The sequence below is a fragment of the Sardina pilchardus genome, chromosome 20, assembly GCF_963854185.1.
Source record: "Sardina pilchardus chromosome 20, fSarPil1.1, whole genome shotgun sequence".
In the NCBI taxonomy this organism is placed as follows: Eukaryota; Metazoa; Chordata; class Actinopteri; order Clupeiformes; family Clupeidae; genus Sardina; species Sardina pilchardus.
The window spans coordinates 28,241,804-28,256,493 of record NC_085013.1 but is presented as its reverse complement, the minus strand read 5'-3'; the positions used below and the strand labels follow the sequence as shown (position 1 = coordinate 28,256,493).

General features: G+C 41.0%; 1 protein-coding gene across 1 annotated transcript in view; it reads left to right on the top strand.

Annotated features, from left to right (window-relative positions):
* The first annotated feature begins 5,862 nt into the window (after positions 1-5,862).
* esrrb (estrogen-related receptor beta) overlaps positions 5,863-14,690 on the top strand; it is a 48,044-nt gene continuing 39,216 nt past the window's right edge. Inside the window, exons 1-2 of the mRNA XM_062522645.1 lie at positions 5,863-5,944; positions 11,131-11,199. Coding sequence (XP_062378629.1) covers positions 5,895-5,944; positions 11,131-11,199 — 119 coding nt within the window. The 5' untranslated portion in view covers positions 5,863-5,894. The remainder of the gene's footprint in view (positions 5,945-11,130; positions 11,200-14,690) is intronic.

Sequence of the window (14,690 nt, the reverse complement as noted above, 5' to 3'; positions counted from 1 at the left end):
AAATGATTCCGCTAAAGAAAGTGTCCTTCAGAATCAGCTGGTGTGATGCCTCTTTCTGACACAAAGACTTGTAAAGTACTGTCATTTTATATCCACTATGAACATGTAAAGGGGACTAGACTTAGCTGCCAAAAAGCAGTGCCTGGATTTGTTTGTTCACTAATAACATTTGGTGATGTTGACTGGTGTGTAATTGAGAGAAATTGGTGAGAATAGGTGATGTAATTACGTTCTGATTGATAATGGCGTGCCCAAGGTGGGAGCCCATTGTTAGGCTGACCCAGAGCCACTGTTGGAGAGGAGGAGAGCATGGCAGAAGCGCGGAGATTAGGACATGTTGCATTGATCCCTGCTACCTGTGACCTGCCCTGTCCTTCTGCAGATACTACATGCCAACGTTACATGAAGGAATAACGTCAAACAGAGTGTTCTGTCCTTCTAATTATTGTGATATAATACCATTATTGTAATTGATTGATTGATTTATTGATTGTGTTTGCATTTAAGCAATGACTTGCATCTGGTATTTTACCTTTGATGCCTCTATACCTGGGACTATGTAAAAACAGTGGATGTGACTTGTTCATTAAACCTGAATAAAGACTGTGTGCCAAAACATTGGTTAAATAAATATACAAGAAGAGATCAGAGTGTGCGGCTACTCTCTCTGTATATTGTTTAATTTGATGGCTAGCTCCTCCACTTGGGAGCGCATCCCTCCTCTGTGCCTGCATACTGGATTTCATCGCCAAAGTTGTATCCTGCACCTGAACCAGTGAGAGAGGGGTGTGGTGTAACAGGAAAAGACCATCTCATTTGACGGAGGGAGTGCTTGATTCGGTTTAGTTTGGGGGGGAAAAAACTGTTGCGAGTTGAGCAGACCTGGTTTTTTTTTATAACTATTATTTTTTTTAGAGTTAAGCAGATCTGTTGCAAAGAGTTTGGCTTCTCTTTTAGGCTGCAGCTCTTTCTGAAATGAGTAAAATGCACCTTTATGACCTTACACTTCACTGGTGAAACCTCACACGCTAACTACATTACAGGCTTGTGTTCCGACAGACCCCTTAAACTGACACATTTTCATGATTTGTAATATGTAGGCATATGTAAAAAAATGCAATAGAATGTTTTTGTTTATCAGAAATTACCAGCAATAACATAAACCTGAGACGTAAAAATAAACAAATCATTTTGATGCCTTTCTACAATTATTAGGTCCATTAATAGGCTACACAAATGACAAACAACTATGTTAATTTGAAAAGAGAAAAATATATACAGATACATACATACATACATAGGCTACATACATACATGTATATAATCTACAAATAATGCAATAAACTCAATGACCAAATCGCTATTGGCTATTTTCCTCTGAGGCAATGCTCCCTCTAGCGAACGTCTTGGAATGATTTTCCTGGCCATTTTTTATTTATTTATTTTTGAAAGGTGAATCTTGTGAATAAGCTACCATTTCGTGGGAAGTTTAGCATTATCAACATGTCATGATAGGCCAAAAGCTGTATGAATTAAACTTTATTTCTACCTCTGGTTTAGGTAATTAATGGAACATATGCAGTCCAAACGTCACTTAATTTATTGAAACTATTGCGCTCGCTTTTAACGAGCAGAATGAACAATTGTTTTAATGTACGAATATGTTTTCATGTTGCCAACGTCTGGGCCTATACTGTTAAGGGACTATATTTTCGCTTCATTTTATACAGATAACTTTCGTGTGCTTCCTCTAACTAGGCCTTGGCCAGTTACAGTGATAGGGATGCCATTATCTCAACCTTCAGACGCGACAGGACTGTTGTCTTATAATTTATTCATTACCCTTGGAAGTCATCTGACCTTTTCCGGAATCATGCCGGTAATCAGAATTTGTGCAGTGTTTCACCTGTCACAGTTCTTCGGTGAGAAAATCCAACCGGACTAACCTCCACATGCTGCTGTTAATGGGACGTATTGGGCCACATGCGCTTAAACGAACCCATAGGCTAGTTTGTTTAATATACGTAGGCTACTATATCATGTTCAAGGTTAGAGAGATATTACTGTGAGCCTTGCTATAACAGAGCCCATTTTCGGTGTTGTTTGACTGGACTGAGGGAGAGAGCGGAGGCTGGAGGAGGAGCTGGCTGCCTGCCTGCACTGTGGTAGCCGAGGGCAAAACCTCGCGGCAGAGTAGCCTAGAACACCGTTCACTCTTGTGAGCGGTAGTAGGTTACCTGCGGATTCCGTTATGTGCTGTGTGTTCAAAAAGGTAAATCTCTCTCCCACCTGTTTTTGTTCTGAGGTGAACACTCACCTCTGTGCCATGATCGTTCATTTAAAAAAACAACAACAACAACAAAATCATTATTTGCAATCCTTAGATGCAGACTTGAGGCTACTACCCCATGTCGGTTCAGAACAAATGAAGTTTGTTTCTTACAGTGCCCTGCAAATTGCAATTGTTAACAGCCAGTTGCGTTTGTTGTAAAATAGCTTTTCCAAAACAATGCAAAGCCTACATCATGGACTGAACTAGACGATTAGGCTACAACAGGTCTGTAAATTATGGCGCAACGAAAACATCAGTGATCCACTGATACAAAAAAAAAAAGTCCAAGTGGGATAGCCTGCCTAGAAGCTTGATCAGGCTTGCAGTGCTGTAATTTGTCGTGTGAACTACACGTTTCTCCTGATTTGTCCTCTTCGCGTTATTCCTTTCAATTGAACGATGAACTAAGCAGTGGATCTAAAGCAGAAATTAACTTTAAAATGTTAATTTTGCTTCATAGCCTGAGCACTTGCGAAACTTGACAGGTCACAGGTGTATGTGGGATGTCTCTACAGTATGTCTCGTTGTAACAGTCAGAGAGGTCACCGCCAACCAAATTCATCAATGAGCCAGATGCACTGTGTCGACTCTCAGTTGGTAATAGTTCGTACATAATTGGGATGTGTTTATTGTGTTTATTGGTTTTCGGTCCGACTGTCAGGATTAAGAGGAGGGCGTTTGATTCAGTTGGCCTAAGTGTTTGTTTTTATTTTAGAATATTTTCAGTTACAAACTGCTTATAATTAATGTGTTAAACAAGTATACATAATGGAATACTTGTCGAACATTATGGGTGAATAGTATAGTATTAGATTAAAATAGTGGCTTAGAACACACACACACACACACACACACACACACACACACACACACACACACACACACACACACACACACACACACACACACACACACACTTATTTACATTTATATAACAGACGCACAAAACAGAGGTTTATGATCATCATTAGTATTGTCTATAAATTAGGAATTCATAATCACTGTTCAGAGTAGAATTGAAAAAAAGAGATAAATGCACTTTCAGCATCCTAGACTATGTAACACCGAATCTACCTAATTTGAGTTTGAAAGAATGGTGCAACTTGAAAAGCAGTATTGTAGGCTTCTGCATAGCCACCTTGACACAAATGCACAGACGTTCTGAATTTGAATAAACACCTCTAAAATAAATGTGAGGTTAATAAGGAAACAGGATACATATTGAATTGAATTTTGAGGTCTTACTCATGTAATATAAGGGAACTTAAGTTCAAACAGTTATTTTAAAATGTCCTTTTAATCATACGTGTATGGTATGGTATACACAGATAATGATTGGTCAAATACTAGACATAATAAAAAAAAATTGGAGCCTTGCTTATTGATTCTGTCTGGTGACATCTGGCTTTATTTTCCAATTTGAATATTTGATTGGATTATTTTTTTGATCATATACTTAAATGATTCTCTTTATTAAAGAGTGTATAATTGATTTTACACTTTGATATGATTTCTGATCTTTAGCTGTCCTTTCTAATTCAGCTGACATGCGCAAGAGTAGATGACTTGATTTTGTATTTTTAAAAGGAACTTGCGGGTCTTATTGTTGTGCGTCAGTGCAGCTGTGATGATCAATAGGGCTTATGGGCTGTCTTAGTATTGATTATGGAAATGGGAGATGGTGAATAGAATAAAGTTGGATTGTCTTAAGTCTGCTGTATGGTTTTGTGGTGCTGGGACATCGCTGTGGAGCACATATCGTCTGTATTGACACTGAAACCACATGATAACTCACGTGTGTGTGTGTGTGTGTGTGTGTATGTGTGTGTGTGCGTGTGTGTGTGTGTGTGTGTGTGTGTGTGTGTGTGTGTGTGTGTGTTTGTTTGTTATCTGTATCTGGCTCCTTTTATTCACGTGTGTCTTCTCATGTTTAACGTCATGCTCAGGATACTCCAGTGCTTCAGCCTCAGACAGGTGCTCACTCCATAAGATTGCATGGTGCTCATCTCATCTTAAGGCTTAAGGGGCGGGTTTGTTTCATGAACTTCAATATGCACTCTGCATCCTCTCCTTACTTCCAGTGCTTAATGAAGAGTGAGGCATAAAGGCTGTCCACGGGTCATTCAAGTTAGTCACTGTTAACTAATGATGACTTACCGACTCTATTCACTCAATGTAGTGATGCACTTTTGCCAACAATATAGTGAACATGCTTTTTCAGTCATCCTTCCAACACTGTTGAAAGCTCCAGTGTACTCAATATCATACAACTCATCATCTCGGCATCACTGAAAATGAGGACTACTCTCAATGAACTTCTGAGAATGAATAAAGGTTGAATGAACGAATCTCCGTTCATGGGGAGATGTAACTGAAAGCCACTTCTATCCCTGTTGTCAGCATTAGTAGCATACTAAGAATACCTGGATCCAGGGGATAGCACTTGGTTTTACAGTCTCCTCTTTTAATTTGTCTGGAGATGCTGGTAGTTGTTTAACTGGCCCTTGAAAGTCCATCACGATGAATGCTTCTCACCAATTTTGATACCCACAAAGTGAAAGTGGAATGTAAAAAAATTTAGATTTTGTGTAAATAATTGACTGTGATTTTGGTGGCCCATATTGTGTTTATGAAGAGTAGAAAAATATGATTTGATATAATGTATTTGAAAGTCTTTTGAAAATCGGGTTTTAGCATTAACAACATGGTTTCCAGAAAAGTCTTCAAAGTTGCTTCAACAAACACAGCTTTTCTATCAAAAAATAGCTCTGTAAAAATTTGAGCTGATGTCAGGTGCTTGAGAAACTTTATTTCCAGAATCTGTGTGATAGCATGGAGAGAAGATAGCGTGGAGAGACGTGTTTTGCGTCTGCATTGTAATGCACGTGGATCTGTGTAGTGGGCTGTTTGAGAGAGCCGAGTCCCCTCCCTCTCTCCCTCTCTCCCCTCCCCCTCCGTTGGGCCGGCCCTCTCTGTCTCTTTAAGCCCCACCCCCCATCCCCCTGAGCAGCTACCAGCAGCTGTTCCATATTCATCAAACTCTCCAGTCTTAAAGAGCCCTACCCTTACCATGGAGAGTCATTCCTCTCTCTCGCTCTCTCACAGTCACTCCATCTCAGTGCTCTCTCTCTCTCTCTTTCTCTCTCTCTCTCTTTACTGTCTCTGTCTTTCTCTCTGTCTCCTCCCTTATTACTTTCCTTGTGTCACTCTCCTCTCTCTCTCTCTCTCTCACTCACTCACTCACTCACTCACTCTCCTCTCTGTCTCTCTCTGTCTCTCTCACACACACACAGAGACACACACACACACACACACACAGGACCGTACGTTGGCTCACTCATACTCGCACCAAAAGGCACTCGCAGCAGCCCTCTCAGACACATGCACTCGTACACATTGTCTGACGTACCTGAGCAGATCGGGGGCTGGCCGCGTGCTGGAGGTGTTTTGTGTCCCTGGCTGTGGCCAGTGACGGCTCTCGGTGTGTGTTTTGGGGTCAGAAGCGGCAGCGTGTGCCTTACCTCTCTCCACCTCTGATTCCTGGAATGCTAAATCTGGACTGATGGACATTTCAGAACTTTGCATCCCTGAGCCTCTCAACTATCATAACCAGTAGGTGCTTTTATTTGTCTTTTCCCTGTAGACTATTTATTGTGTGTTCTGTTTTGTTTTATTTTATTTTATTTTGTGTTTTTTTTTTTTTTTTTTCAATTTACTTGGTCACTCATACTCAGTTTTTTTTGTTTTACGAATTTTAGTGCCATTTCTTTCTTTCAGAGATTTAAGAATGCGTGGGAAATTGCCGCTTCTTCTGGAAACTTTTTCTGCTTTGGTTACAGACCAGTACTTTCTCTGTGTCTTACTCCAGCTCAGTTTAAAGTCCAAACCTGCTGTGACCCTATCTAGTGTTTCACGCAAACTTCCAGGAACTATCCTTGTTTGACTTTGACTTTGAGGTGTGAAATTGTAGATGAATTCAACCAGATTTTGTCCAGCTGCTGTGAGCAGGCCAGGTGTGAACCTCTGGCGCAGGGGACATGTAAACGGAGAATTTCCGTTTTGGAACAGTTTAAGAATTGTGGCCGTATTGAAAGCATAGCTAATCAAACAGAGAATTTCCGTTTTGGAGCAGGTTAAGGATTGTGGCCGGGTTGAATGCATAGCGAATCAAATAGAGATGTGGGGATCTTTCTTTCTTTCCTCACTGCTTGCTTTTTATTCTCTCTGTTGTATTGAGCTTTATTGAGCAGAAAAGGACAAAACACAAAAATGGTCCCACGTGTAGAATAATAATAATAATAATAAAAAACAGCTACTTTAGGAAGCAGCGCTCACTTTTCCACTGCTGTTTGTAGAGACAGAATACAGTACATGTGAGCTCATAAGATGAAGAGCATCTCTGTCCTGGGGACCGGCAGGGATGAATTACACTCCTCAGTGTTTGTGGGACAAATGAAACTGGGCGGTGACCCTGTGGAGCTGCCCAGGCAGCATCCTGGCACACGCTGTCCCGTCCACAAAAGTCCAGCCCACAAAAGTTAGCCAGAGCTGGGGCAGCCCTGCGTGAGGAGAGAGGGACGCTGGGGTTCTGCGCGAGGAGAGAGGGACGCTGGGGTTCTGCGCGAGGAGAGAGGGACGCTGGGGTTCTGCGCGAGGAGAGAGGGAACCTGGGGTTCTGCGTGGGGAGAGAGGGAACCTGGGGTTCTGTGTGGGGAGAGAGGAACCCTGGGGTTCTGTGTGGGGAGAGAGGGACGCTGGGGCTCTGTGTGGGGAGAGAGGGACGCTGGGGTTCTGCGTGGGGAGAGAGGGACGCTGGGGTTCTGCGTGGGGCAGTGAGACTGTGGCACGGAATTGACTCAGGTGTACAGTGGACAGCACTGTTCTATGTTTCTATTGGGACATAAACTGTTTCAAATAATTTGTGTTATTTTACTTTCATTTCATACACCTATACATATACCATTACTTTTCATTGCTCCAGGAGAGGTTTTAGTCTCCAATTGAAATGGTGTTTAACTCACCAGAGCTGTGCTGATCAGTAGTTATTGTCACGTTTCGCCATGGAAACATTCATACGTTATGTATAAATACCACTAGTGCATTCTAAAACTATAGGATATGTTTAATCTTAACCAGTTAAATATTACGGCCACATTCTTGGCAATAATGAAGATAAAGAAAGCATGGCTGACATAAATGTTTGACAACAGAAAACAATGGGATGAAACTACTGAAACTAAATTGCATTTGTATTTTCTATGTGCAGACCATTTTTTGTCTTTTCCCAAAAAATGTCCCAAGTAGACGGGGATAACTTAATTTAAAGCAGAGTGAAAGGTGGGCCTAAGCTCCAATGTTCACCAGTGCATGCTTGGCTAAGCGTACAGTATTACTCCCTAAAGCAGGTAAATAGCAATCTACTCTCTGCCATAATCAGGTTCACAATAGTGAAACTATCCGCTACTGTCTAGCCTTCCTGGTGGCCCCAGTTTCACTGGTGTCACTTGCACAAACAATCTCTAAAATATATGATGAAGTTTTAATTATTTATAGCATTAATTATAACAGCCTATTTATCTCAAAACAATAGAGCCGTATGTGCCCACAAATAATAATGTTGACACATCTCTATGTTCTAAGATAGCACAACACAAAGGCAAACGCTATGTGCTCATTCAAATCATGAAATAGGGTAGACAGAGACATACAAGGGCATCATTAATAAACTTCTAATTTTATTAAAATTACAGAACATACAATGCTGCTTTTGTTATACAAAGTTTTTTTTTTCTGGCAGATTAGATCCATCCTCAAGCCTGAGAGTAAATCCTGCTTGCGCAAAGGCTTTTTAAAATGAATGCATGATTTTGTGCACTGCAATGCATGTGGTTAGTGAGTGGTACAAGCATAGATCGTTTCCTCTGCAACAGCTAATATTATGAAGGTGTTAATAACGCAAATAAATACTTATTTTTTGCTGTGATGAGTTATCACATATGCACAAGTACTGTACAACATGAATAGTTCTGGTTTTAAATGAAAGGATCTGTTCCAAGAGACATAAATACACACAAAGGTGTTGGAAGTTATAGTCTGTCTGTCTAAAGAGCCCAATAATGAGGATTCAATTCAACATTAGAGGATACAAATGATATAATATGAACTGCAGCAACAGCGCTGCTCCCAGACAGGAGAGGAACAAAGACCAGGTGTTGCTCTGCTCTTGTCTCAGATACACATTTTTTTGGAATATGGGGAATTACAGTGTGAGAACTAAATTTATGCTGTCTTGCAATTAATAATGTAACAACAAATACTGATATTGTTTCTGTCAGTGAGTCAAAATGACATTATAAGACTAAATTTAGTTGCCCGTGTCAAGTTTGTTGATGAAGCAGTCTGGATGGTTGAGTGTCCTTTGATGATATTATACTGTGTGTGTGTGTGTGTGTGTGTGTGTGTGTGTGTGCACAGGTGTTATGAATTACTGTATTACAGATTGGGAAGATATTAGTGATATTTTATATGAAAGATATATTTTTAAAAAATTCTAAACTAGGCACATTTCTGATATTTTAAACTCAGTTGAGTTTAAAATTTCTAAAATAACACCTTTAAAACATGATGCTATATGTAGACTTCTGAGAATGGCCTCCATAAATAATATATCTATGGGATAATCTTTCCTTTGAATGTTCATGTTAAAAGTCAGCAGAGAATTTTAAAGAATTCTAAAACACCTTAAACCAATTAAATGTGTTTTGAATATTGAAGTGTGTTTTTTAGCATGTAATATTTGTGTGTGTGTGTGTGTGTGTGTGTTTGTGTGTGTGTGTGTGTGTGTGTGTGTGTGTGTGTGTGTGTGTGTGTGTGTGTGTGCAAGCGTGTGCACGCGTGTCTGCGTTTCTGTGTGTTCATTTTAGCCAGAAATGTGAAAGTTTCCTCAGATCAGTAGATGGTTGAATGACACATCCTTTCACAGGTGTAGTCTTTTTAAGCCAAGTAAAACCATGAACATACTGTATCATGTCTTGATTGCAATCATTCTGCATCTGTTTAACACATATATTTAAAGTTATACCTTTCATATAGAGCATTTCTTTTCTCATCGGAAAAAATATGGCACAATTCCTTTCGCAGTAACATCAGAACAAGTATAACATGAAACAAAACAAAACAAAAAAAAATAGAAATAGGTGAATAAATGAAAAAGTCTGTGTTTTAGGCGAGCATGTAGTGTCTATGATATGCATGGAGGCGTATGAAGAAGCTGTGGTGACTATGTGGCTTGGACAGGACACAGTGCAGTAGTACTGGACTTGATGTGCATACTCTGACTGCATGCTGGAGCTGAGTGTGAACATGTGAGTTGTGTTTCGGCGGGGCAGGGATTTGTGTGGGCTTATGTGTGTAGCAGGACGGCCATAATGGAATATGCCCGGTTGCCTCTTCATTAAGCAGGCTCGGGGAGGAGAGGAGAGGAGACAGTGGGGCGGTTGCATGGGTGTGCGGTGCGGTGCGTATAGATTGCCCCCAGGGGAGAGCCATTGCCCTGGTTTCCGCTGGTGTGTGGTGTGGGACAGTCCTGTCCACTGCGTGTTTACTGCTAGATGGAGAGGGCTAATACTCACATCTAGCCAATTTCAGCTTTAATGAGCGTGAGGTATTATGTTGTGCCCAAGTATATTTTTATATAGTTATACTTATAGAAGAGTAAAATTACTGTAATCAGAGTTAGCGCTTAAGAACATGGACAGACGTGATTTTTGTTGATAAAAGAATGTGATTTTTGGCATATAGTTGTTATATTGTAGGAGGAGTGTAATGAACTGTGTTGAGCTGCAATGTGTGAGCTCTGGTCTGTTGTGCATTCTCACTTTTCTCTGAGTTCCTGTCATCAGCATCTTCTCATTTTATCCTATACTATTTGCATCTTCTTCCTGACTGCAACTGTTATATAAGGAAATGATTGTTACTGTCATGTACCCAGAGCAACAAACACCCAGTGATGAATTACATTTCAATTTGTTTGACTCCATACCTGGCTTAAAACGGGGGAACATTTTCAATGCGTGTCTGTAGCGTTGCAATTGGCCTGTGTATGTACTGTATGTGTGTGTGTGGGTTGTGTGTGGCCTGTGTCCGTTTGTGTGTGTGTCTGGGTTTTGTGTGTTCTGGGGTTGTGTGTGTGTTCTGTGTCCGTTTGTGTGTGTGTCTGGGTGTCTATTTTCCTGTTTTCCTTCCGTCGTCGATTCTATTACATTTTCAGAAAACCAGGAAGCAGAATTGCATTAGCATGCCCTAAGTTAAAAGCTCTCTGGTCTTTGACTGCGTGTTTTCAGTACTGGTAGGTTAATCAGATTTCTGCTGTCTTCATGGTGATGGTATCACACGGTAACCAAAAGCAATGCTGAGCTCAGAAACTGTCCAGATGGGATCAGCTTGCGGTAATTTGGTTTTCGAATACATTACCTTCCGATGCTGCCTGGCCGCCATCGGTCGCTCCCATCTCCTTAGGCCCGGCCTCTTTGCTCTCCTTCCGTCAGGACAGAGGCCCACTACGCACCTCTTTGGATTGGCAAATTTACTGCCCTCATCCTCCTTATCACCTGCCCATCTCCCTCTCCCCTCCTGTGCCAAGTCCCACAATGCACCACTTCTAACGCACAAAGGGGAAGCCATCCTGGCGAGGGTTAAGAGTCATGTTACCATATTTTCTTTTGTGGCCAAGGAAAAAAAAAAAAAGGTTGAAATTTTGTTTTTCGTCAATCTCTAAATGCATTTCCTTGTATCAACAGGAAGTCGTTGTCGCACACTTTAGGGCGATTGCTCAGTCCGTTGGCTTCCCTGGATCCCTCCCATTTCTGGTAAGCGCTGCACAGCAGTCTCCTTCCTTTGCAATGTGTAGGTGCATCAAGATGTTGTTAAGATGTTGTTAAGATGTTTAAGTTGTAAAGGGAACAATTTCTCCGATTTAACAGTACTGTACATGTGAACTGCTAAAGCCCATTCCCACAACCTGTTTACCATATTGGCATCTGAATTGGTCATCGAGTTTTCCTCTCCCTCTGTAGACCAGAATGATATTTCCTAAAGCTATATTAAAAACCAAAATATATATATATATACTGTATATATATATTTTTATTATCATTATTTTTTTTTTTGATTAGCCCATTCTACATTTTGCTGAACAGAAAAAGTAGCTTGGAGCTGAACCCAAGCCCATTTTGTTCTACTTAACTCGTGTGGAAGCAAGACGCCATTTTCAAAAACATTCAAGGAAACATTTGTCTCCACCCCAGTCAAATAAGAGTCATAGTTATTTTGTATTGCTCATTGTATATCAATTAAAAGCCAGCGACATCAGGCTCTAGTGTTAACCCACTGTTTGAGGGGTGTGTGGGGCATTTATTTTCTCTCCCTGGCTGAGTAGGCTTAAAGTAACAATCAATTTGTGTCTGTATTTGGAGAGAGCTGATAGTAGCAATACTGCTCTTCATTCACACCCGTTTATGATTGATACAGGCAGTTAATATCAGCGGTGCTTCTTAATTTGCTTTGTTGCTGAGAAAGAGCTGGCACTAGTGTGGCACAGTCACAGCATTATAGTTATCAAGGAGCTCGTGTACTGCACCTGTACTAGCAGCTTGGGGTTTAATGTGAATTCAGCAATATTAGCTACATAGACATAGTTGTATTTTAGGCAGAATGTTTTGTTCAGTATTCAGGGTAATGCATTTCAAAGACCAGACTAGAGGAATATGACGGGTCAATGTTAATCCCAAGAGATACGTGTATGTGTCTGTTCGCCGTGCGTGATGAGGCTATTACATCTCTGTAATATGCGTCATAGAGGTTAACAATATGAACTAGTAATGCACGTCATAGAGGTTAACAATATGAACTAGTAATGCACGTCATAGAGGTTAACAATATGAACTACATTCTGTCAGTGTGTTCAAATGCAGCAGTGTTCAGTAGGCCGGTGATGAGTCAAAGCTCTCGAAGTGTGCCCTGATTAGGATGATAATTGATATGTCCAAATCTGCTTCCACCATCGCACACATCTCACAGCCACACCGTGTGTAAGGTATTCATATTTCATAAATACATATTCTTTTTTTCATGAAAAACAAATCCCTTCATGGCCTTGAATTTGCTTATATACATCTTCTGTACTCTCTCTGTCGCCTATCTAATTTGGGTAGCTAACTGCCCCCGCCCCCAACACGGTATACAACACTGTCGTCAGCTTGACAACTTGGTTTGACGATTTTATCAAATGGTTAACAATGTTATGCTAATAGTTAGGTAATCTAAACTTGCTTATCTTGGAAAACCATTCTTATAGAAATGGTTTTGAAAAATAATGACTGGCTATCTGATTTGTTATTCTGGATAGTCAACTTATGACTGGTCATCTAAACCAGAGTCACTAGCTATTGTGCTTTCAATTTATTTAGTGTGATATACTGTGTGTCTTGTAGCACATTCTAAACACTCAATGGACGTGTTAAAAAGGTTAAAGTGTTTCGCTGGAATAGGTCTTTAACACGTCAGCTGACAGGCTAGCCTACATGCCATTCTCTCCTCCTTAGTTTCATCTGTTCTGATCTGTCATTTTGAAACGTATTGGCATGGATTGTAACACTACTAACACTACTAAACATAAGAAACTGCTCCATGTCATTTATTGCAATATTCAAAGGACATTCTCCGGTAATACCTTGGCAGATTTACATCACATCAACTGAGTCCCAAATATATCATCTTGGCAAAAGGTTAAATATCTTCAAGTGACAATGCACAAGAACAGCTTTTCTTTTTAAATAAATATTTAAAACTATGATCACACGATGAGTTCAAGTCTGAAAGGTATAGGCCTTTTAATTCCTTCAGCTGTTTGTGTTAGTATTTGTGTTATTTCATTATTGTAATATGCTGATAGATTCACATTCATAACTATAAGCTAACAGTATTGTGTGGGGCGACAGGGGGGGCAGCACAAAGTAATTGCGCACAGGGCACCCAAATGGGCCGCACAGTAGCTGCCCTGGTGAAATGAATTGCACTTGGAAACGGATTCATTTAGCGAGCGAGGGCTGAGGAAAGCACCACAGTGTTTATAACCTGCTCTTTATGATCCCAGCGATCAGGTCACACCGACCAGATGACACGATATACTGTAGCAAGTGCAAATAACCAGGAGGAGAAGCACGCGGCACATCACATTAGGAAGGTCACAGCCTAAAGCAGGCCCATCATACAGTAAAGCACACTGGACATTGTGTTTCTAGGGGATGCTCTCTGTTTTGCTCTCCCTGCAGTATTGGTGGCCACACGCCCTGCCTCTCTTTATTTCTTTAAGTGGGTATATTTTTCATTCTCTCTCCCTCCCTCCCAGAGCGTACAGTAATGTACCAATACACTAAACATGGTTGCTTCTATCTAATGTTTTCCCCTATCCTATCCTAAAGGTAACCTTGGCATCATCCCTGCAATGTGACAGTGTGTTTAAAAATAAACTGTGGTCCATTAGAAGGGTGTAGGACTTTGGGGGTGGGGTGGGGTGGACTGTGTGTGTGTGTGTGTGTGTGGGGGGGGGGGGGGGGGGGGGATGATAATGCCTGAGCCAGGAATGGGGCGTGCATGCCTGCGTTGGGTCCCTGTGTCCTCCTGACTCCTGTGCAAGGGTATCACTGACACGGAGCGTCAGCACTTCTACTGTCTCCTCCCAGAGCGAGCGCACACGCGCGCCGCGCTGTATGATTAGCACCTGGCAGGTCACTTCAGAGTATCCTTCACACTCCATGCACACATTCAAATCCACACACACTCTACTCGGGACTTGATATGTATATGCACACAGATACGCATAGCGTGGATGAATTGAAATGCGTAATTGTTGAATGCATGAGTGTTGAGTGGCTCAGAGGTGTTTTATGTTAACATGAAGTTGGATGTGTAGCACGTTGTGATTACGCATACAGTACATGGTGGTGTTTTTTTTAATTAATATTCATTTGAGGTTAAATCACGCAAAAAAATCCCACAGCATTTCTGCTGATTGTGGCTAATAGAGCGTATTCTTGATTATGCTGTGTAATAATAGTGCAGTTATATACCCCTCAGCTGCCAGTGAGCTATTGAATCACTAAGTCCTCATCCGCCCAAGAGGTCTCCACCGCATCACTGGTGTGTCTCTGTAAATTCTCTCTGGTGATTTGAATGACTCAAGCCCAACAGCAGCCGGGTAATGATGCTTTTGTGTCTTTCTGGTATGAATCAGAAGTAATCACTACAGCGTCTGTTAAGTCCACTAATTTTCATCTCAGAGACTGTAAGAAGAATGAAA